The sequence below is a fragment of the Macrobrachium nipponense genome, chromosome 5, assembly GCF_015104395.2.
Source record: "Macrobrachium nipponense isolate FS-2020 chromosome 5, ASM1510439v2, whole genome shotgun sequence".
Taxonomy (NCBI): Eukaryota; Metazoa; Arthropoda; class Malacostraca; order Decapoda; family Palaemonidae; genus Macrobrachium; species Macrobrachium nipponense.
The window spans coordinates 32300757-32323865 of NC_061107.1; the positions used below are offsets into that span (position 1 = coordinate 32300757).

General features: G+C 40.2%; 1 protein-coding gene across 1 annotated transcript in view; it reads right to left on the reverse strand.

Moving 5' to 3' along the window:
* Positions 1-106: 106 nt before the first annotated feature.
* The window catches only part of LOC135215280 (ATP-dependent DNA helicase PIF1-like), a 72715-nt gene continuing 49712 nt past the window's right edge, over positions 107-23109 (reverse strand). The window contains exon 5 of the mRNA XM_064249825.1: positions 107-698. Within this exon, the coding sequence (XP_064105895.1) occupies positions 655-698 (44 nt within the window). The 3' untranslated portion in view covers positions 107-654. The remainder of the gene's footprint in view (positions 699-23109) is intronic.

Consider the following 23109-nt stretch of genomic DNA (forward strand, 5'->3'; position numbering starts at 1 on the left):
GTACTGTTAAAACTACCACGATGATTCCCTATCTGTTTTCAATGCACAACTGACATTTTCAGCATTATTTATTATATAAAATTATTTCTCTAGCATCATTGTCCTTTTCCAGTTCTTTTCTTTCCATAAGTGACAATAATATCACTACACCTTAGCAAGCGCTTTTCAATTGCTGATGCTCTCTTGTATCGCCAGCTTCGCAGTACCATTGACTGAGTGGTTACATATTTATTCTTTTAGTATCTCAAAAATTACACTTCACTGCTTCGATTGGTGATTTTTCAGTGTGTTTTTCAAGGTTTTGTGTGTACTATTATATTTTTATAAAGTTTTGGTGTAAAGTTTCAAGTGTTCAGTGCATTTTCAAATGATTTAGCTCTCCATGTACTAGTCTTAGAGATATTTGTTACACCATACTGTTTATATCTGTACCCATTTATGCCTTGAGCAATCTTTTTAGTATGTATTGTTTTAGTCTGCACTACTTTTCCATTTTCTTGCTATGCTACAGAGAACATATGCAGATCTTCAAGGTAAGGTCTATTTTCATACTGTCTCACTAGGATCACCCATTCACATGCAATAGCTGAAGCAGTCAGGTGGGTTTGACTGACGAGTAACCACACAAGTCAAGAAGTGCTGTTACAGATGCGTCTACTCTGTCCACACCTGAGGCAACTTTTCTGTGACAGGTGCTCCTGAAAAATCGGTCTTGGTAGTCTTCCAAAAGTTCAAGCAGACATTATCTGAGATGATACCAAGCTACTAATGGTAAAAGATAGCAGGTCTGCTTTAGGGGGCAATGCCTGGGAACTTTTCTTTTTTGAGTAGTAAATACTAACTGCAAATTAATTTTTGGTAGTTCTAGGAAGTGTAACTAGGAAGCATAATAGACTTAACAAAATTTAAGTGATTTACCAAATATATTCTTTGATTCCAATGAGTCTTGTTCATACCTTATATTTTATTATTCAGAAGATGAACCCTATTCTTATGGAACAAGCTCGCAGGGGCTATTGACTTTAAAGCTTCCAAAGAATATGCTACTCATTAGGAAGGCACAGGGGAATGCAGAGATAAATCTCATTTATTAAACATAACAAATAAATTAATAAATAGATAAAAGAAAAAAAAATGTTGAAATAAAAGAAGATTAGCATTAGGGTAGTATGTAATGCATTACATCTTTGCTTGAACTTTTGCCGTTCCAACTGGACAACTTCATCAGGGAGTCTGTTCCACTCTCCAATGGAGTGAGCATAAAGGACCTCTGGAACTGAGAAGTTCAACAGCAGGGCACATTTACAGCATATTGATGCTCCTGTTCAGCAAATCTGGTTGCTCTCGGCAGGAAAGGGGATCAGTTGTGAATATGAAAGATCTCTATTGAAATACAACTCATGAAAAAGTGACAAACAAGAGACCATCCATCAATGGTCGAAGTCATAACTGCTAACACAGTCGACCCCCTTATTTGCGGGGGATAGCAACCAAAACCACCCAAGAAGAGCTAAATTCTGCAAATACTTGGAACCCCCTCCTCTAAAAATGCTTATAACTGTATTTTGAAAGCTCACACAAACAACATTTGTATACCTTAAACTATTATCCTACATCAAATATACTTTAAACTATTATCCTACATCAAATATACTTTAACTATATCCTAATACTGTATTAATCTTTGGAATGATATTATTAATATTTCAGTCATCTTAATATTCCCCTAAAAAATAAACACATGTACTGTATGGTTTACAGCTACGTGTGAATAATATATATATACTAATCCAGTTCCCCCTACATATTCAGGCATGCACATTTTCTTTCCTACAGTTACTATTCAAGCCATCCAGTTTTATTTTACAGGGGAAACAATGTTATGAATGTAATTCACGAGAGAGAACAAAAATACATATGCATTTTCAATGGCACAATTGTGAAAGTGCCTATTACTGGCAGACCTTGGACCTAACAATAGCTGAAACCTCAGTGAATATGAAGTCTAACCTGTTACCAGAAATATGCATGGGTTCCTCAAGTAGCTGTACAAAATCAGAATATCGACAGAACTTGAGCAGCCCAGCCATGTTTACCTGTGGAATTTACATTAAGCCACTAGCTGTGCTTTGCGTTAGTCTGCAAATAATGAATGAAGCTTTTGAATCTGTGACTAAGCCATATCAATCCACTCCAGGAGGCAGTCATATATGGAACTACAATATATTTGGATTGCAGGAAAAGCAAATAAGACCATGGCAACTACATTCCAAGCTTTTCTTATGATAAATGAGTCATCCAAACTTAGTGTATACAGCCATACCTTGCACACCCCCTCAAAGTGAGACCACCTTGACGTGGTGAGGGGGCTATTGAACCCTGGAATTTTTTCCCAGGTTTGAGTCTAAGAGTCTCATGTATTAAAAAATATTAGAAATTTTTTGGAGTAATTTAGTGGAATTTTCACTTTTTGATAAGTTTTACTGCTTAGGTTTGCATTCAAAGCTAATTGTGGGAGTTGTGGTGGTTGAGTCGCCACCCGATATGGTTTGGACCTAAGAGATAGTGATGGGATTTTCCTATTGCCCATCTTGAGGGAAGAGCCATCTCCAGGATCAGCCCATCGGAACCTCCAGGGTGGACTGGTGTTTGGTGATGGGACTCCTGGCTTCTGTCCGGAAGCCCACCAATACGTTTGGAGTGGGGAGTCAGTCCCCATTAGTGGGGGCAGAACTCTCAGCAGGTGGATTGGCTTATACCTGGGCCACTGCAAGCATATTAATGCTATCCCAAAAGGGTAGGGTATGGGGTGGACTATTGGGAGTCAATTCTCACTTGTGCCATTGGTGGAGAATGCAAATATACCTGACTGATCCACGATACTTTCTTGATAAAACCAAACAGTTTTGGGTGTGTAGTCGAGCCGGTTTGTGTGAGGTGGTCTGGTATGTGCGTGCTTATTATCCTGGGATCGCTTTGTGGGCTTTTGACAGTTTGTTGGGGTGGTGAGACTGGGCATTAGAAGCTGCCTGGGTTTCCCTTTCTGATGTGCCGTTGGGGTCTCAAGCAGGGCTCTTAGGTGTTGGGTGTGCACCTTTTGGACTTCTGAATGTGAACTGGCATAATTCTTTGGATTTGAACAATAGTTTTCCCTCCCCTGGATCCAACGACTTACTGGTACTGGCAGCGACTTCTGGCATGAAGATGGATATGAGCTCGGCTATTGGACAGAACCAAACACTGAGACACCAGGGTATTAGTAAATCTGGTGGATTTGATCCTAATGGGTAGTCTTACATTGCAACTTCTATAAACTTGTCATTAGATTATGAGCGTTTGTACAGTGTAATGAAACAATTTGGTAAAGTGGAAAGAATGAAATTACTTCTAGAAAAAGACAAGCAGTCCTTTCCTGCTGTTCCAATTTTTTTGGGGGGGATTGGAGGTTCTTAGCACAAAAGTGTTTTCAGTGAAAAATTTAAATGATGAGCCATTTGATTTTATCCCTAAGAACGAAGAACATGGACCAGCCCCCATGTACCAGAGCACTTCCTACCCCTATATGGTATGTTGCTAGCTACAAGGAGGGAGGAAAAATTTTTATAAAGGCTGCTGAATGTATCGAGAGCAAGGTAGGTTCCATTCCCATTGGAAATTTGAAAGAGCTTGCTAATAAAAGCTGGTAATGAAACCAAAGCAATTTTACTACCGAATTTTAAACCTCCTGAAAGTGGAAATATTGAATGTATTGCATTGCATAGATTCTTTAACACACTGAAAGGGGTAGTATACTCAAAAGACCTGCATGTTTTTGAAGAGGAGGAGATTCTCCATCGATGTCCTTGTGTATCTCACATAAAAAACTAGGAGGGGATGCAGCTATCCTTTTAACCTTCTCCAGTTACCTATCTGATACTATCATTGTTGGCCATGAGAGGATGCAGGTTAAAAGATATAAAAGAAATCCTAAACTATCACAAATGTTCAATATGGCCACATTCAAGACTCGTGTGAAAACAACAAAAGTGTTCTGTGTGATCTGCGGAGCATGATAATTTTGACGATTGTGTAGCAGCCCAATACTGTTTTCAATGTAAGGGTGATCACTCTCCAAATTCTAGGGCTTGCCTCAGATACAGAGTTGAAGATGTATTGGCAGTGGCTGACAATGAACATATCAGCATTAGCGAAGCAAAGCGTGTGATAATGGGGGCAAAACAAAAGTGCCAACTCTACCTATGCTCCAGCAATAAGACTTATGAAAAATTCCAGCAATGTAAGGCAACTAATAACTGCATCTGATAATAGGCATCACACACCTGCTACTCCATGGACTGTAAATAATGAAAATCCCCAATCTGTCAAGAAATTTTCATCTGCTAGTGCCTTGGAGTCCCAACACCAATAGTTTTTGTTACTTCAAGAAGTACAGAAAACTCACCTCCAAAGTCAATACAAAGGTGACTAAATATGATTGAGTTGCAGGCTCACCTCCCAAAAAAAACAGGGAGCCAAAATCAATTAATAATTTGGGAAGCTGTTACAAAAACACTTCCAACAAGAATATGCCAAGAGGACCAAGCCCAATTAGATAGAGCTACTCAGAGCCATCAATTGTCACAGCCACAAACAAAAATGAAAACAAAACTATAATTACAATCCACCAAGAAGCGCACAAGGAATACATCCCCAAAAATAATGATGGATTTAAAAATAAAAACCTCAAATGGGTTCAGTGTTTTGGAAGAGATCTCTCCACCTGGAAAGGTGATTCCCCAAAAGCAGTTTCAGCCAAAAACAGGGGGAGAGTTCTGATCAGTCTTGCGCCCTAAAAAAGACAAATGAACCTTGTGATTCAGATCAGAGTAGAAATTTCTGATCAGAATCATAACCAGAAATATGATCAGCCAAAAACACTAAATTCCAATTCAAATAAAAAGGGATTAAAGAAACAGTCACTTATAAAAGAGAACTTTCCACTCCACACTAAGGAGTAGGGGAAGTAGCACTTTTACCACCTTAACATTCATGTTCGATATCCCTAAGTGGAACTGTAAAGGTCTCAGAGCCCATACAGAAGACCTTAAAGTCTTAATCTTGAATCCAATCCAGGGATTATATGCCTGCAGGAGACAATGTTAGGTAACTCCTTATAATTCAATATTTAACTCCTCTCCCCCAAGTGGTGGTCGGGCCCATGAAGGGTGCTGCAATTATTGTAATAAATCTCTGCAGCACTCCATAATACAATTAAATACAACTCTACAGTCTGTTGCTATTTCAGTCATCTTGGAAAAGAGGATAACAGTCTGCTGCTTATACCTTCCACCATATCTTGCTTTTAACAGTGAAGATATTCAGTCCTTTAATTAACCCTTAAACGCCGAAGCGGTAAAAAAAAAAAAAAAAATGTCTCCCGTGTGCCAGAGACGTTTCAGAGTGAGGGCGGAAGCGGAAAAAAAATATTTTTTTTCAAAAAATCACAAGCGCGCTTAGTTTTGAAAAATCACAGCGCGCTTAGTTTTGAAGATTAAGAGTTCATTTTTGGTCTCCTCTTTTTTTCATTGCCTGAAGTTTAGTATGCAACCATCAGAAATGAAAAAAATTATCATTATCATATATAAATAATGCGATATATGATATGCAAAAACAAAATTTTCATATATAATTGTATTCAAATCGCGCTGTGCGCAAAACGGTTTAAAGGTAACAAGTTACTTTTTTCCGTGTAATGTACGCTAAATTGCGATCATTTTGGTATATACACATTGTAAAACGATAAAAGCAACACAAAGAAAATATTATCACAAAATAATGCATGAATTCGTAACGCGCGGACGTAAACAAAATATTTTTTTTTCAAAAATTCACCATAAATCTAAAATATTTTGCCTAGAGACTTCCAATTTCTTTCAAAATGAAGAAAAATGATTGAATATTACTATACTGTAAGAATATTAGCTTACAAATGCAGTTTTCGACCATATCTGACGAGTTAAAGTTGACCGAATGTCAAATTTTTTTATATATATTTTTTTATATGCAATTATTTCGGAAATAAGAAAAGCTACAACTTTCAAATATTTTCGTTTTATTCTACATGAAATTGCGCACATTTTCATATATAAAAACTCTATAAAATGCCTAATATGAAATGGAGCAAATATTCCGAGAATGGGACTTACGCATTTCGGAGATTTGTGGCGGAGAATCCGCGCGCGAAGGGAAGAAAGTTTTTTTTAAAAATTCATATAAATTTAAATATTGTGCTAGAGACTTCGAATTTGTTTCACGATGAAGATAAATGACTGAATATTACTAGACTGTAAGAGTTTTATCTTACAATTGCATTTTTCAACCATTTCGTAGAGTCAAATTTGACCCGAACGTGGTTTTTTTTTTCTATTTATTGTGATTTATATGCAAATATTTCAAAAATGAGAAAAGCTACAACCTTCAACTATTTTTTGTTGTATTATACATGAAATTGCGCACATTTTCATATATAAAACGGTTATGTAACACCTAATTTAAAATGGTGCAAACATTACCACAATCGCAGTATGATTTTTCGGAAGAGTTACAGCGCGGACGTAAAGAAAATGTTATTTTTTTCATAAATTCACCATAAATCGAAATATTGTGCTAGAGACTTCCAATTAGTTGCAAAATGAAGGTAAATGCTTGAAATATTACTAGAATATAAGCGTTTTAGCTTACAATTGCATTTTTCGACCATTTCGGTAGAGTCAAATTGACCGACGGTTGAAAATTTGCCATTTATCATTTTTTATATGAAAATATTTCAAAATTGATAAAAGCTACAACCATGGATTGTTTTTAATTGTATGTGCATGAAATTGCGCACATTTCATATATAAAACTTTATGTAACGGCTAATTTAAAATGGTGCAAACATTACCACAATCGCATGTATGATTTTTTTCGGAAGAGTTACCGCGCGGACGTAAGGAAAAAGTTTTTTCATAAATTCACCATAAATCGAAATATTGTGCTAGAGACTTCCAACTAGTTGCAAAATTAAGTTAAATGATTGAATATTACTAAAATATAAGAGTTTTAGCTTACAATAGCGTTTTTCGACCATTTCGGTAGAGTTAAAGTTGACTGAAGGTTGAAATTTGGCACTTATCGTTATTTATATGAAAATATCTCAAAACTGATAAAAGCTACAATCATGAGTATTTTTTGTTGTATTCTGCATAAAAAATGCACACATTTTTCATATAATACTCCATGTAACGGCTAATTTAAAATGGTACAAAAATTATGTCAAAGTGACGAAATAATTTCCGAGATGTGTCACAGATACTTTTTAGTGCGGCAAGAAAGAAATTTTGCGCTTGCGTGCCCAGCGTAACGATTGTAAACAAAAAACAACTTGATCCGTGAATCCCATCATCCCCAAGGTGCGTGATTCAAGAGTTTTCGGCTGGTAGGCCTGAAAGTATTTTTCCTTGCGAATTTTTAAAAAAACTTTTGTATGTCGACGTAAAATACGTCCAGTCAGCACCCGAGACAAAAAAATGTCGACGTAAAAATCGTCCAGTCGGCGTTTAAGGGTTAACCAACTTCCAGCTCCTTTACTTCTCTTAAGAGATTTTTAATGCCCACAACCCCCCTATGGGGAAGTCGGTTTCTAGACAGTAAAGGGAAATTAATTGTTGAAGACGTTAATGATAGGAATGATGTTATCCTATATAATAATGGGTCAATGACTTTCCACAGCATTCATGATCATCATTTCTCTGCACTGGACCTAGTATCTCTTCAACAAGTATCCCACCTTGATTTTAGTTGGTCTGTAACGAAAATTTAAATGGGAGTGATCATTACCCGATCCATTTGAAATAAGCCGTGAATGGTCCATCTGAAGTTTTACCGAAGTGGAAGGTAGAGGAGGCAGACTGGGATAAATTCAGTAAGGGCATCATACTAGATAGGAAGTTTCAGTCATTTCATTCTCACTAGATGCTTTATGATTACTTATTGAATCTACTCTGAAGAGTGCCGAAGGCTCTGTTCCCAAAACGAAAGGCAAACCTCGTAGACCTGCAGTTCCCTGGTGGAATAAGACTTGTGGTATTCTGAGGAGGGTTACTAGGAAGTGCTACAGACGTTACAAAACTAGTGTTCTCCTCCAGTCTAAATTGATCTACAAACGTGCTTTACCCAAGCAACGGCGCTTTTATAAGAGAGCCAAAAGATTACGTTGGCTTTACTATATTAACGGAATGAACTCAAAGACTCCACTGAAAGTGGTGTGGCGCAAAATAAGGAAATTGAGTGGGAAATTTGTTGCGTCACCATTACCTCGTTAAAAATAAATGACACTGATCACAGAGCCCACTGAAGTTGCCAATGAGCTAGGAAAAACCACTTTTCTGAAGCTTCCAGTCCAAGAATTATTCTCAAGAATTTCAAGAAAAGAAAATGATATTGTTAAGATACAATAAAGTTTTTTCATACTTACCTGCAGATATATATATAGCTGTATTCTCTGAAGTCCGACAGAATTTCTAAAAAAACTTACGACACAGTAGTGGGAGTAGGGTGGTTAGTACCCATTCCCGCTGCTGGGAGGCGGGTGTCAGGAACCATTCCCATTTTCAATCAGATTTCTATCTCCACTGTCTCCTGAGGGGAGGTGGTGGGTACTAAAAATATATATATGCCAGGTAGTATGAACAAACTTTATTGTATCTAACAATATCATTTTGTTCATGAAACTTACCTGTCAGATATATATATAGCTGAATCCCACCTTTGGCGGTGGGAGAGACAGAAAAAAGGATTTTAGGAAACATATAAATGTAGATGATTGACATCTTGGTTCCTACTGTTAGCATAGCTGCTTCGTGATTACTGTCACCCAAGCCTGCATCTGCTTCACTAGAGTTACCAACAAGGTAGAGACCTGTGTAGTTGGTGCGCTCTAGATGATCTGTCAACGGGGACGAGACCACAATGTGACTAGACCATGACCATACTTCTGAGGACAACGAGGCAAAAACCACCACAAAAATACTCCCATATACAAAGGCTAAAAGAAGGGACGACCGTATTCGGCGGCCGACCCTACAACCATAAAACATTACAATCATTAAAAAAAAAAACTCACCTACCCTTTTCTATGGGAAAAGGATGAGTGCTACCTCCTGCCCCCAAGATAGTGTCTGCGGCGACGTATGGTCCATGAGAGTAACAGTTTTTCTTCATGTCGTTCTGACCTCCCGTAAATAGTGCGAGGCGAACACCGAGTTACTTCTCCAAAAAGTGGCAGTTAAAATACTTTGAGAGCCATATTTTTCTGAAAGGCTATAGAAGTCGAAATAGCCCTTACTTCGTGAGCGTTAACTTTAAGAGTTTAAAGTCACTGTCTTTACAATTGGAGTGCGCCTCCTTAATGGTGTTCCTTAAAAAGAATGCCAGTGCATTCTTGGACATGGGCATATTAGGTCTCTTGACCGAACACCATAAGTTCTCCACAGAACCTCTACACTCCTTTGGTCCTACGAAGATATTCTCTAAGAGCCCTGACTGGACTCAGGACTCTTTCTGGCTCTTGACCAATGATTTCTGCCATACCCTTGATTTCGAACGTCTTAGGCCAAGGATTGGAAGGGTTCTCATTCTTAGCCAGGAATGACATACCCAAAGAGCAGACCACATTATGCCCTTTGAAGCCGACGTGTTTACTAATAGCCTGTATCTCGCTAACTCTCTTCGCCGTCGTCAGAGCAGTTAGGAATACAGTCTTCTTCGTTCAAATCTCGCAAAGAGGCAGAGTAAAGGGGTTCAAAGCGGCTTGACATTAAAAACTTGAGAACCACGTCCAGATTCCACGAAGGTAACTTCGCTAGCGGTACCTTGGTGGTCTCAAAAGATCTCGGTAGATCATGTAGATCCTTGTTATTAGCAAGGTCAAGACCTCTATGTCGAAAAAACTACAGATAAGACACTTCTGTAGCCTTTAATGGTTGACACTGCAAGCTTCAAATCTCGTCTGAGGAGAGAAGGAAGTCGGCGATCTGGCTCACAGAGGTCGTGGTGGAGGAAACTCCTTTCTTTTTACACCAGCTCTAAAAGCTGCCCACTTCGATTGGTAAACCGCAATGAAGAAGGTCTCCTCGCGGTGGGCGATAGCTTTAGCCACAGGTTTCGAAAAACCTCTCGCTCTGGCCAACTTCTGGATAGTCCTGAACGCAGTCAGACTCAGAGCGGAGAGGTTTTTTGTGGTACCTCTCGAAGTGGGGCTGTTTGAGTAGATCTCTCCTTAACGGAAGAGATCTCGGAAAATCCACCAGGTAGGACATCACCTCTGTGAACCAGATCGCTGCGGGCTAAAACAGGGGGCGATTACGTCAACCTCGTCCCTCCGAAGCTGTGAACTTTCTCATCATTCTCCCAGAATCTTGAAGGGGGGAAATGCGTAGAGATCTAGGCCCGTCCAATCCCATAACAGGGCGTCCACTGCTACTGCCCCCGGATCGAGAACGGGGAGCAGTAAAGAGGAAGTCTCGCCGTCCTTGCGGTTGCAAAAACGTCCACCAAAGGGCGTCCCCAAAGACCCCCACAGTTCCTGGCATACGTCCTGATTGAGGGTCCACTCTGTCGGCAGCAACTGTCCCTTGTCGACTGAGGAGATCTGCACGGACGTTTCTCGACTCCGGCAATGAACCTTGTCAAGATCGTATCTCTCGCCTTTGCCCAAAGCAGAATTTCTTTCGCTAGAGCGAACACAGGGAGTGAGAGTGAGTTCCTCCTTGTTTCTTCAAGTGTGCCAGGGCTGTGGTATTGTCCGAGTTGACTTGGACTACTCGACGGGAGACTTTGTCATGAAAGAACTGGAGCGCTAAACCTGAAACCGCTGCCAGCTCCTTGAAGTTGATATGCCAGGCTACCTGTTCCCCTCCTCCCAGGTGCCTGACACTTCTCCCCCCCTAGTGTTGCTCCCCTACCCCGTGGATGGACACGTCGGAGAACAACACTTGGTCGGGGGTTCCGAAGCTTGAGGGAATATGCCCTCTGATATCTTTAACGGATCGAGCCACCATCTTAGATGGCTCTTTACCTCTTCTGAGATGATTAAGATCATGTCGAAATTGTCCTTCTCTGTCCAGTTGTCCGACTGGAAGAAACTGAAGAGGTCGGAGGTGTAGCCTCCCCAGGGAAACAAACTTCTCCAGCGAGGAAATGGTCCCCAGCAGACTCATCCATTCCCTCACCGAGCATGAATCCTTCCCTAGAAAGGCTGACACTTTTTCTATGCCTTGTTGCTGACGTTCCTGGGACGGAAAAGCCCGAAAAGCCACTGAATCCATCTGAATCCCCAGATACACGATGGACTGTGTTGGGGTCAGATGTGACTTTTGAAGTTCACCAGAAGTCCCAGGGACGCCGCTAAAGACAGAGTCGTTTGCAGGTCCTTCAGGCACCGGGTCTGCGAAGAAGCTCGTATGAGCCAGTCGTCCAGATAGAGCGAGATCCTGATGTTGGAAAGATGGAGCCACCTGACCACATTCTTCATTAAGATGTTGAACACAAATGGGGCCGTACTCAGACCGAAACAAAGAGCCTGAACTGAAACACCTTTCCTTCAGGACGAACCGAAGGTACTTCATAGACTGGGGGTGTATCGGGATGTGAAAGTATGCGTCCTGAAGATCGAGTGATACCATCCAATCTCCCGTCTTAAGGACCCCCAGAACTGACTGAGGTGTCTCCATCTTGAACTTCTGCTTTTCTATGAAGAGGTTCAGAGGACTTACATCCAAAACTGGCCGCCACCCTCCCGAGTGTTTTCAGAACAAGAAACAATCTGTTGTAAAATCCTGGCGTAGCCAGGTCTAAGACCACCTGTTCCACTGCTCGTTTCTCGAGCAGATCGAAAAGTATCTTCTGTTTTTCTTGAGGATACGACGGGGACAAGTCCCTGGGAGTGGAAGTCAGAGGGGGAGGCCTTACGAAAGGAATCTTGTACCCCTTCTCGATGATATTGAGAGACCAAGTGTCTGCCTCTCTTTCTCTCCAGGCTCCTCCAAACAACTGAAGCCTGGCTCCTACCGGTGACTGAAGTAAAGCATTCTCACTTCTTGCCCCTGGACCTTAGCCGGGGCTCTACCTCTAGGAAGACTCCTTCCTCGGGGTAAAGATCTAGCTGAAGATCCTCCACGAAAGGGCTTCTGCTTCCTCCTTAGGACTGGACTCCTGAAAGACGTGGAAGGGGACAACAGGACGTCGCGACGACTGAGCCAAAAGGTCTTGAGTGGCTTTCTCCTGAAGACTTACTGCCAGATCCCTTCACCATAGCCTGGGGGAAGAGATGACTCGAGAAGGGCGCATACAAAAGTTTCTGTCTTCTGTAGGGAGAGACAGACTTAGCGCAAAATTGCAATAAAGCGATCTTTTCTTCAACACGCCCTGCTGAAAAAGATGAGGAGGCTAACTCCTCTGAGCCATCCCTGACGGCCTTGTCCATGCATGACAATACACTGGACAGCTCCCCCAAGCTGATCGAATCTGGCTTACGAGACTGGTTGTCAAAAATAAAACACCGAGACACCAGTCTAAAAAGTTGAAAACTTCCAAGGACCTCATAAAGACCCTTCAACAGATGGTCAGTTCGGAAGTCGTCCACGACACCTTCGCTGAGGCTAAAAGAGCTCTCCTTGAGGCATCCACAACGCTGGCAAAATCTCCTTGTGCTGACGTCGGAACCTTCAATCCTAACTCCTCACCGGTTTCATACCACATCCCTGCCTTACCGCTAAGCCTAGACGGAGGCAGGGCGAAAGGTGGTGCTTCCTTTAGCTTTTCTAGTCTCCATCCAGGCATTAAACCTTACGGAAAGCTCTCTTGGTAGACAACGACGTCTTCATTTTCACAAACCCTGGTGTTTTCTTAGCTTTCGACGACAAAAACTACGATGGAGGAGAAGGAGGAGCAGAAGGAAGGAAGGTAAGGTACTCCAAATGAATCCCGGAGCAGCCGAGCCAAAACTTGGTTGTCTGAAGAAGACGACGCGAGGGTTGTTCTTCGTCAACATCCTCAGAAGAACAGCTTAATTCCCTTCTTCCTTACCCGAGTGAAACTCCGAAGAGGCAGAAGTCCTTTTGCTCCAAGTCTCATATCAGAAACGATGACGAGAAGAGGGGAGTGTACCCTTAACAGAATCCTTAACAGTCGCAGGATCAGCAATCACAACTTGAGTAGAACGCGAAGTTGAAGGAAGAGGTTGTAGCGTCAGCCAAAAGACTCGGGAACAACGTCCGATCGAGAGCGAACTTCCATATTCTCGTCCAAAGAGCTCTTACGACAATGTCTACTAGCGTCCATCGGAGCGGTCCAACGAAGCGTCCAATCAGCGTCCAAACAACTGAGCGTCCAACGAAGCGTCGAGCGGAGCGCCTCTCTCCTAGCGTCCCGCGAAGTTGTCCCTACGAACGTCCCGCGAAGAAACAGGGACTGACACTTGACGAGCGTCCCGTTGAGCGTCAACACAAGAATGACGAAGCGGAGCAGAACATACTAGAGTTCGTCCGTCAGGAACTAAAACATCGTCATCAGAAACGTCGATATCGGAACGCCGAGCGTCCTTACGTCGAGAAGAGAGGGCAGAATGAAGAAACCTCTCTCTCTCCTGACGTTTACCGCCACCTCTAGACGAACGCTGGGGAGCAGAACGAAGCCTAGAGGGCGAAATACCAGGAGACGAGGACGAAACGAAAGGAGGAGCAGGTGGAGAAGACTGTCTTGTTCTCTTAATCGGAAGTCTGTCGTCTTTGCTTGCGACGAGAAACCGTATCCTTCTGCTTAACCCCTTAAAAAGACTTATTTTTCAACATAATGTTTCAAAAAGAATCTAATTGTTTTATTGAATTAAATTAAAATATAACTGTTTAGACTCTATTCTAATTTGATTTCAACAGATTGTGATTATTTTATGTAAAATTGTAATTTTTAGAAACTCCACCTGAAACCTTTTTATGGCCAATAACGAGTTTATCTCGTATAAAATTATAATCATTTTATTCTATCACGAGATATCTCGTATGCTTCTTTTTAGTAATTTTGATAATAGGAATTGAATAAAAATCATATTGATGCTTGATAACTTTTTATTTTTCCACTTCATTTTGATAAAAGTATTTTTTCATTTCATTTGAATAAAAAAAAAATTTCACCATTAGAATAAACAAAATCATATATTTCTCTTCATTTGGGTAAAAAAAAAAAAAAAAAAATTCACTTCACATAAACCAGTGTATTTCCCAATCATTTTGTATGGTATGATTTTGAAGCAGGGGGGGTTATACAACAAGACTAACTCACATATCTCACACGTAGCGAGACTCTCGTCTGATCGGTTTTCCATTATTATCCCTTTTCTAGAGCAAACAACACATTGCCTTGTAGGAAATTCCTTTTTGGGTGTAGGAGGAATGTCAATTGGAAAATGCCTTCCTGAATAGCGGGTAGGATTCGCTGAAATAGATGGTTCTACCTGGTCTTGTTTGAGGGATTTCAGCATGATACTTCTTCAGAGTTGAATCAATTATTTCCAACCTGAATTTGAGAGATGAACAGCAATTTTCATTACTCATCTTGAAACACTGATATGCATTCCAAAGGGCTAGATCTAGATGATGTTAGAAACTTTTTTGTAATATTTTTTTGTCTTTTCCTGGGAACAGGATAATTTGGGGCCAAGTTTTGATCCAACTTATCCACATCACCCATTGTGTGGTTATAGTCTACTACAACTTTGGGCTTCTTTTTCGTACCTCTCCTACTCGCAATTTCAACTTCATCACTATTGTGAACTGTGGAGAGTAGAACAACATCTTTTTTATCCTTCCATCTCATGGCCATAACTTTACCTCTACGATAAGCAGACATTTCCCCCTTCTTCAACTTTTCAGTTTCAATGAAACTGGCAGGTCTTTTCGATTTATTCTAACAGTGCCATAGCAATCTGTTCTACATTTTACTAGAATATCCACTAAACTCAGGACTGGTGTAATAATTGTCTATTTTAAGTAAGGCAATAGCCTTTATCAAAAGAGGTTTCAGTAAAGTCATTACAACCTGTAAGGGATTTAGGCAATTCATTGAAATCCTGGTCGAATTGTGTTCCTTTACCTACATAAATAAAAAAAAACTCCACACATATCCTGTACTCGCTTCACATAACATAAAGAACTTTATGCCGAATCTTGATCTCTTCAATGGGATATATTGTACCCATCCCAATCTTCCTTTATATAGCAAGAGACTCTCATCAATTGAAATATCTCTTTGTGGGGTGTAGACAGTTCTAAATTTATTTTCTAAGTGCACTAAATAAAGGATATATCTTATTCAGTTTGGGATTAGGATGCGAATTTGCATCGTATGCTTCATTATCAGAAAAATGCAGGTACTGCCTGATTTTCTTGTATCAGCAAAAATTGGGGTTCTAAGAAGTGGATTTTTAGACCAATACAAGGATTCTTCAGGCTTCTTCACAATTCCTTTCAAAGTATTTAGTGCTAAGAAAACTCTGAGTTCAGGTGGAGTTACAGGATGCCACGTATTTGGGTTCTGCATTGCATTGCTCAGCAAATCTATTGGTTTCAGTGCAAATAAGTTCAATCAGTTCATCATAAAAAAAATACATGGAAAAATCTAAAGGCGACATACGTTCAATATTCCCTGGGATATTGAGACCTGTTGTCCCTGTAATGGAAAATCGAGGGGGTGGAGGGGCAGTAGAATCTGCGATTCTCCTCCATTGTGTTTCATCCATTACTGTATCTGTATTGGTATCGCTGTCATCGTCACTGGAATCATCCAAGCTTGAATCGTCGCCTTCTGAGCCAGAACTTTCAAGCTCTGTAAATGATTCCTCAGTATCACTGTTGTCATGGTAATTTGCCATAACTGGGCTAAAATAAAAAATAAATAAAAGGCTAGAATAATAAATAAATAGTCAAGATACTAACAAATTACTCGACAATATATCATATAAACAGTCTAAAATAAAAAAAAAAAGAACAATGAAACTTACCTAAAACATGAAAATGAAGAAATACAGAAGATTCTAAAAGTCACCACTGGAGAGCTAGTAAAATAGTGCGTACTCATCGTAAAAAAAGGGAAAAAAAAAAAAAAAATCCTTGGAAAAAATTATACTTGACGTATCACAAAATGGTCAAGAGACAAACAAACGACACGAAATCATCATAATAAGTCAATAATATAACATATAAACAGTCTTAGATGACAAATAAACAACCAAATTTACTTAGAACTGGCGAAAATACGATATAAAAATACGTACAAACGAACAAAACGAACAACATCTCAAGATCACCGGTTACTCTATATACCACAAAATACTCATGGGGTTAGCTAACAAGACACAACAGCAACACGATGAATCAATAATATAACATATAATCAGTCTAAGATGACAAATAATGCAACCAAACTTACCTAATTAGGCAAAAATACGCAAAAAACAAAAAAAACAAAGGTCAAAGATGGCAGCTGAAGTGCTACTAATGACCGTGCGTCTGCACGAAAAATACAGAAAATTATCGTTGGTAACTCAACGACTTTCCAGCAGCAAATACCACTGCCAAACGTATGATATAGGACGAGATATCTCGGAGAGCCTGCTGTAACAATACTGAGCCACGAGAAATCTGTATTAGCCCAATATTCATGTTTAACTTTTCAACGAGATATCTCGTGGTAAGTCCAAAATTTTTAGCACACTGATAACGATATATCTCGGGTTAATCTTGTAAGGAGTTAAGTAAAGCGTCCAGTTGCCGTTGCATAGCAAGGATTATCTCAGTCTGAGAAGTCTCCTTATCGAGGAGACGAGCTGTGCCTGTGAGAAGGTGAGGGGCGAGGGGTCGCCTTCTTCCTTCTCCCAGGAACAGCCTTGGCTCTAGAGCGACTAGGGCGCTCGAAGGCGTCATCATCCGATGACGTCCTAGACTTCTTCTGGGGCGGAAAGGCTACGCTTTCCGGAGAAGAATGCCAATCAGACATAGCATGACGTGAAGCGTCTTGATCTTGAAGAGTCCTCTTCAAAGGCCGCGAATCCGGACGAGATTCCCACCCCTTGCGCGGGGAGGACGCGTCGGAAGACGAAAAACAATCTCTCTGGTACGTGCTTGAGCACGCTCCCTTAGCAGCCTGGGAAGCGTCCACAAAAAACTGCTGAAGGGACGTCAGATCGGTGGGGGATCCCCGTAACCCTCCTTCGGCCTTCGACATGCCCTCTCCCTGAGTCCTGGGAGTCCGGCAGAGGTCCCAGCCTAGAGGCGCTATAAGGCCGATCTGACGCCCCCTCCACTTCACTAGGGGGACTATCACTGCACTTAGTTTGCCTGTTTTCAAGGGCAAGCACTTTAGATTCGAGCGTTTTCAATGAATCCAGAATAAGTGAAAGGGCATTACCCTCCGCAGATACCACTTGAGGGCCCGAAGGCAACACTACGGGGTTAGGAGACACAAAATCTAAAGGAGGGTTAGAAGGGGTTACATTAAGACCCTGTCTGCTACCCGATGGTTACCTCCTGGAGGGAAGACCATCCTGATCCTGTCACGCTCTAATTTATTTACGTAGGATTCATACGTCTTCCATTGTACATCATCCAAACTTTCGCACTCATTACAGCGAAAATCATACTTACAAACTTGCCCCCTACAACCTTTACACAATGTGTGAGGATCAACCAAGGCTTTTGGTAGCCTCACCTTGCATTCAACTTTCAAACACACCCTGGCGCTAGCCGAACTAGATCCAGACATATTTAAGGAAAAAACCAAGCCAAATTCAAAACAATCCAAAGTCACGTATGCCAAGCTATCGATCCAAAACAAAAAACCAAAAAGTCAAGAGGATACTCAAGCCAATGAAAAGTTTTCCAAAATCCTGAGGCGGAGGTGTGTAAACAGATGTTTACGACACCGGCGACAGAAGAAATCTGATAGAAAATGGGAATGGTTCCTGACACTCGCCTCCCAGCGGCGGGAACTGGGTACTAACCACCCTACTCCCACTACGTGTGTCGTAAGTTTTTAGAAATCTGTCGGACTTCAGAGAATACAGCTATATATATATCTGACAGGTAAGTTTCATGAACAAATTAGGAATTCTGAAATGATTCTGGAATTCGATTCAGGAAAATCAGAACCATACAACTACAGGTTTTCCTTGAGAGAATTATGGAGGCGCTCTCCTCTAGTGAATCCACAACTCCAGGTGAGGATACAATCATATATGAAATGCTTAAACACCTCCCAGACGATGCCAAAAAAATATTTACTCAAGATTATAAACAAAATATGGGAAACAGGAATTTTACCCAACTGGAAAATATCCATAGTTGTTCCTATTTAAAGCCTATAAAGATGCTTCCCTAGCCACAGCTACAGACCAATAGCTCTTACCAGTTGTGTGTGTAAGCTGATGAAGAAAATAATAAATACTAGACTAGTTTGGCACTAGAAACTAAAGGATTATCATAATTTCAATTTGGTTTCAGGAAAAAAACCACTCCACCCTTGATCCATTGCTGAGGCTGACAACCAAATCCAGCAAGGATTCGCCAAACAATGTCAGACCATCAGAGTATTTTTTGACCTCGAAAAAGTGTATGACACAGCCTGGAGAATTTGGCATCATGAAACAATTGCACAAGATGGGCATATGGGAAGAATGATCAGATTTATACATTCCTTTTTAAAGGACAGATTTTTTAAAGTTAAACGTGGGAAACTCTCTCTCCAACCTTTTGTGCAGGAGGAAGGAGTTCCCCAAGTAAACGTTTTTAAGTGTAACCACTTTTTTTTTTTTTAGTGGCAATAAATAGTGTGGTTAAAAAAATCTTGCTCCAGTTAAATGCTCACTTTTTGTTGATGACCTTGCAATATACAGTAGTGCCTCAGGTTACAAAATTAATCCGTTCTGAAGCAGCCTTCGTAACCTGATTTTTTCGTGTCTAGAACCAGGTTTTACATGTAAATTGCTTAATTTGCTTCCAAGCCCTACAAAAACACCACAGTAAATGTTATAATAAAGCTACATTGACCAATAAACAATGAAATACAACAATTTGGACCATTCAATATCTAACCTAACTGTGACTGTATCTGTAAATAAAGTGTATTAGTGTATAGGGTACAAGAAATACTGTATGTACATGTACGTATGTATGTAGTAAAATGCGGAACCTTACCTTTCAAGTGAGGTGATGTCCGAAAGTGGCGTCAGAGGAGGATGACAAATGGCAGAAAACATGAACACTTAACTTTAGAAAACACATTAAAAAATGGCAGAAAACATTAACACTAAACTTCAAAATACATTAACAAATGCAGAAAACATTAACACTTCTTGATTATCTCAATCTTCGTCCCCATAGCATCCTCTTCTTTCTGTGAACTTCAGCAACACTTTTGGGACCCATGGCTAATAACCTAAGTAGCAGTCCCCGGGTTACGACGGGGGTTTCCGTTCTTGAGACGCGTCGTAAGCCGAAAATCGTCGTAAGCCGGAACGACGCTTGGAAATATGTCTTAAACTAATTTTAAAAAGTTATAAAAACCTACTTGTAATCCTTTGGTTACACTACATGTTGTTTCCTGTAGTTTTATCGTACAACCCTGGAGTTATTTTCATAAAAGAATGCTGGTTCTTGAAGGTAAAAAGATTTATTGTAATCCTCTGGTGACACTACATTCTTGAAGTTTTTTATGTACAACTGGAGTGATTTTGCAAAATCTTGAGGGCTACAAGAACAGCTGATTACTATTTACGTATCATATAGACTAATTAAAGTAAATGTATCTTTAAATAGGCTTATATATAGTATAAAACAACAAAACATTTCCTGCCATTGAGTCAGAGGTCCGTTTAATGAAACGAACACTTCTCTGTCCTATCTGTTCAGAAAATAAACGTTACGTCAATCCCCGAGACCATTGTTGCCAAAGCGTCTCTCTCTCTCTCTCTCTCTCTCTCTCTTCTCTCTCTCTCTCTCTCTCTCCTCTGATCAAATTACATTGGAACTTGACATACGATTTGCCCTAATATACGAATGTTTTTGAAGATTACAACAGAAAATTTGCGAAAATACAAGCTTTGATATACAACGAAAATATGTTTTGAGATACGATTTTGCGATGAGGTGTTAGTTGTATAGGCGACGATAAATGGCGTTCAGTCTGTTTGTTTGTTGGTGCTGCATGTTAACACGTCGTTGTTTAGTTCGTTGTATTTGCGCCTATTTTTCGTTGTTATTTTGTCTATTTTATTATTAACCATGGGTCTCAAAGCTAAAGACAAAGCAGGTGATAAGAAAAAAACCCAAGAAAATGATTTCGATGGAAGCAAACATGAAATTATAGCAAAGCATGAACGTGGCGTTTTTTGTATCGTCGATTTGGCAAACGAGTATGGTCGAAATCCTTCTACAATATCCACGATCATCAAGCAGAAGGAAGCTATAAAAACCCCCGAGACCATTGTTGCCAAAGCGTCTCTTCCTCTCTCTCTCTCTCTCTGATCAAATTACGTACTGGATAATGTCTCTCTTGGATACTTCGATTTTGCCAAATATTGAGGAGGGCTACAAGAACAGTTGATTACTATTTACGTATCATATAGACTAATTAAAGTAAACGTATCTTTAAATAGGCTTATATTATTAGTATCACAAAACATTTACTGGCATGAGTCAGAGGCGTTTAACGAAACGAACACTTCTCTGTCCTTAACTCGGAGCGTCGGAAGACGCCTTCGCTCATCTCTCTTCAATCAACCGACCTCTCTCCACTCATGTTCTCTCTCTCTCTCCCCCCCCCTTCCTTTTCTTCCTCCATCGTCCCTATCCGTACCTTCTCGTCATCTCTCTCCTCCCTCTCTCTTCACTCCCTCTCGCTCCGCTCTCTCTGATCAAATTACTGGATAATGTCTCTCTTTGGATACTTGGAATTTGCGTTGTAATCTAACCAGAAACTTCGTTTTGTTATTATTACTGGAAACAAAAATGCAATGATTTTTCATTATTTGCGCTTTGGACTGTTATATGTAAAAACTTAGTATGGTATTCATTCGATCGGAAACTTAGTTCCGATATGAGGCGTCACTAAAAAACAGAAAAATACAACATAAAAAGTGTCGAAAATCATCATAATCTCAAAAAATTTTTTAAAAAATTTTTGTTGTAATCTAACCAGAAACTTATTTTATTAATATATGTGCTAAACTATAAAGGATTTTTATCATAGTATGCGTTTTTTAAAAGCGTCGTTAACTCGGAGCGTCGGAAGCGTCAGCGTCGTAACCTCGAACAAGCGTCGTAACCCAGGACCAGATTTTTCCATTGAATATTTAAGAAAAAAGCGTCGTAACCTCGGAAACGTCGTAAGCCGGAACCGTCGTAACGGGGAACCCGACTGTAATAAGTTCACACACAACACGATAAAGTAACTTACAGTACAACAAAAGCAAAATCATTAACACGAATTTACGTTAACAAACGAAATCTATGTGAACGAACGAATTCCAGGCGTTTACAATAATGCTGCCGCAAAAAAATGGCGTCAAGGCAATGCCTTTATATAGAGGCATGATGGAACAGATGCTGACCAATAGGAGAGCGGGAGGATGGTGGCGAGTCTACTGAGTTTGGAGCGCGCAAGTTTTGAAATTGTTCTTGGCGGCCCGGGCAAATCTCGGACTTTACAGCACATACACCCTTTTGCAACCTGAATTATTTTCGTACACAGAAGCAAAAAAATCTTTGTCTTTGCCTTCGTAACCTGAATTTTTCATACGTAGGGACTTTCATATGTAGGGGTATGACTGTACTGCACAGGATATGATTCATTGTCAGTATGTAAACATCTGCAAAGGTCTATTAATGCAATTACTAAGTGGGCTGATGAGAATGGTTAAATTCTCCCCTTCCAAAACAGTTGCAGGAAGATTTGCCAGATGCCGGCATGTGGAAGAAGTTCCCACACTTAGCTGAAAAGGATCTATCATTCCTGATGAAAGTGAAGTAAAATTTCTGGGGATGATTATTGACCTCAAATTAACATGGGCCAGCCACATAAATGCCCTAAAGATTAATGTAAAAAAATCTTTGAATATTTTAAAGGTTGTTTTTGGTTTTAGTTGGGGGGCTGATAAAATAATCCCTTTTGAGGCTATATGCTCGCTGTGTCGCTCCAACCTAGACTATGGCTGTCAGATCTATTCCTCAGCTTGTAAAACCAAGCTAAAGGAATTGGATGTTGTCAGATAAATGGGGTTGAGGGAATATGCTCAGGGGCTTTTAGAACTTCTCCTGTTGAAAGCATATATGTCGACACAGATCATCTTCCCCTTAATCTAAGAAGGCAAGAGCTAGAGTTGTGACACATAGCTAGAATGAAAAGTGCTCCCAAAAATCCCTCCTTTCAAGTACAGGCGGCCCTCGGTTAGCAGCAGGGGTTCCGTTCCTGGCCACCGACGCCAAGCGATTTTCGACGCTGAGCGATTTAAAGCCTACGGCCGCCGCACACCTTCTTTCAAAAACTCTAGACAGTCAAAGGCGCTGTAATCCCACAACGGGCCAATAAGGTAAAATTATATTTATGCAGTATAGTACTATAGAATTTACTGTACAGTACATGTGGGTGTCTAAAGTATGTAAAGATATAATAAAGTTTATACAGTGTACAAGTAGTTGTAGTGTTCAGGTTACCATCATAAGTCTTACGATAGTTCAATTTTATGAGAGATCAATTTACAATGGTCTAATCTTTATCCATCTTCTAGTTACATAAGTTCAATAACAGCAAAAGAGAATGATGAAAGTATGGTGTTAACGTTATACTCGTTGCGTGGACGTGTACAGCCATGAACAACCGAACGAGAAATAAAACTACTTTTTTTTTTTTTTTTTTTCTAAGTACAACCGAACTGGATAACATATCTGTTTGGCTAGTATTTTGATCATCGTACTACAGTGCAACATTACCGTATTTGTTTATAAATGGCGTTATGTATAGAATAGAATGAGATATCTTAAGTAA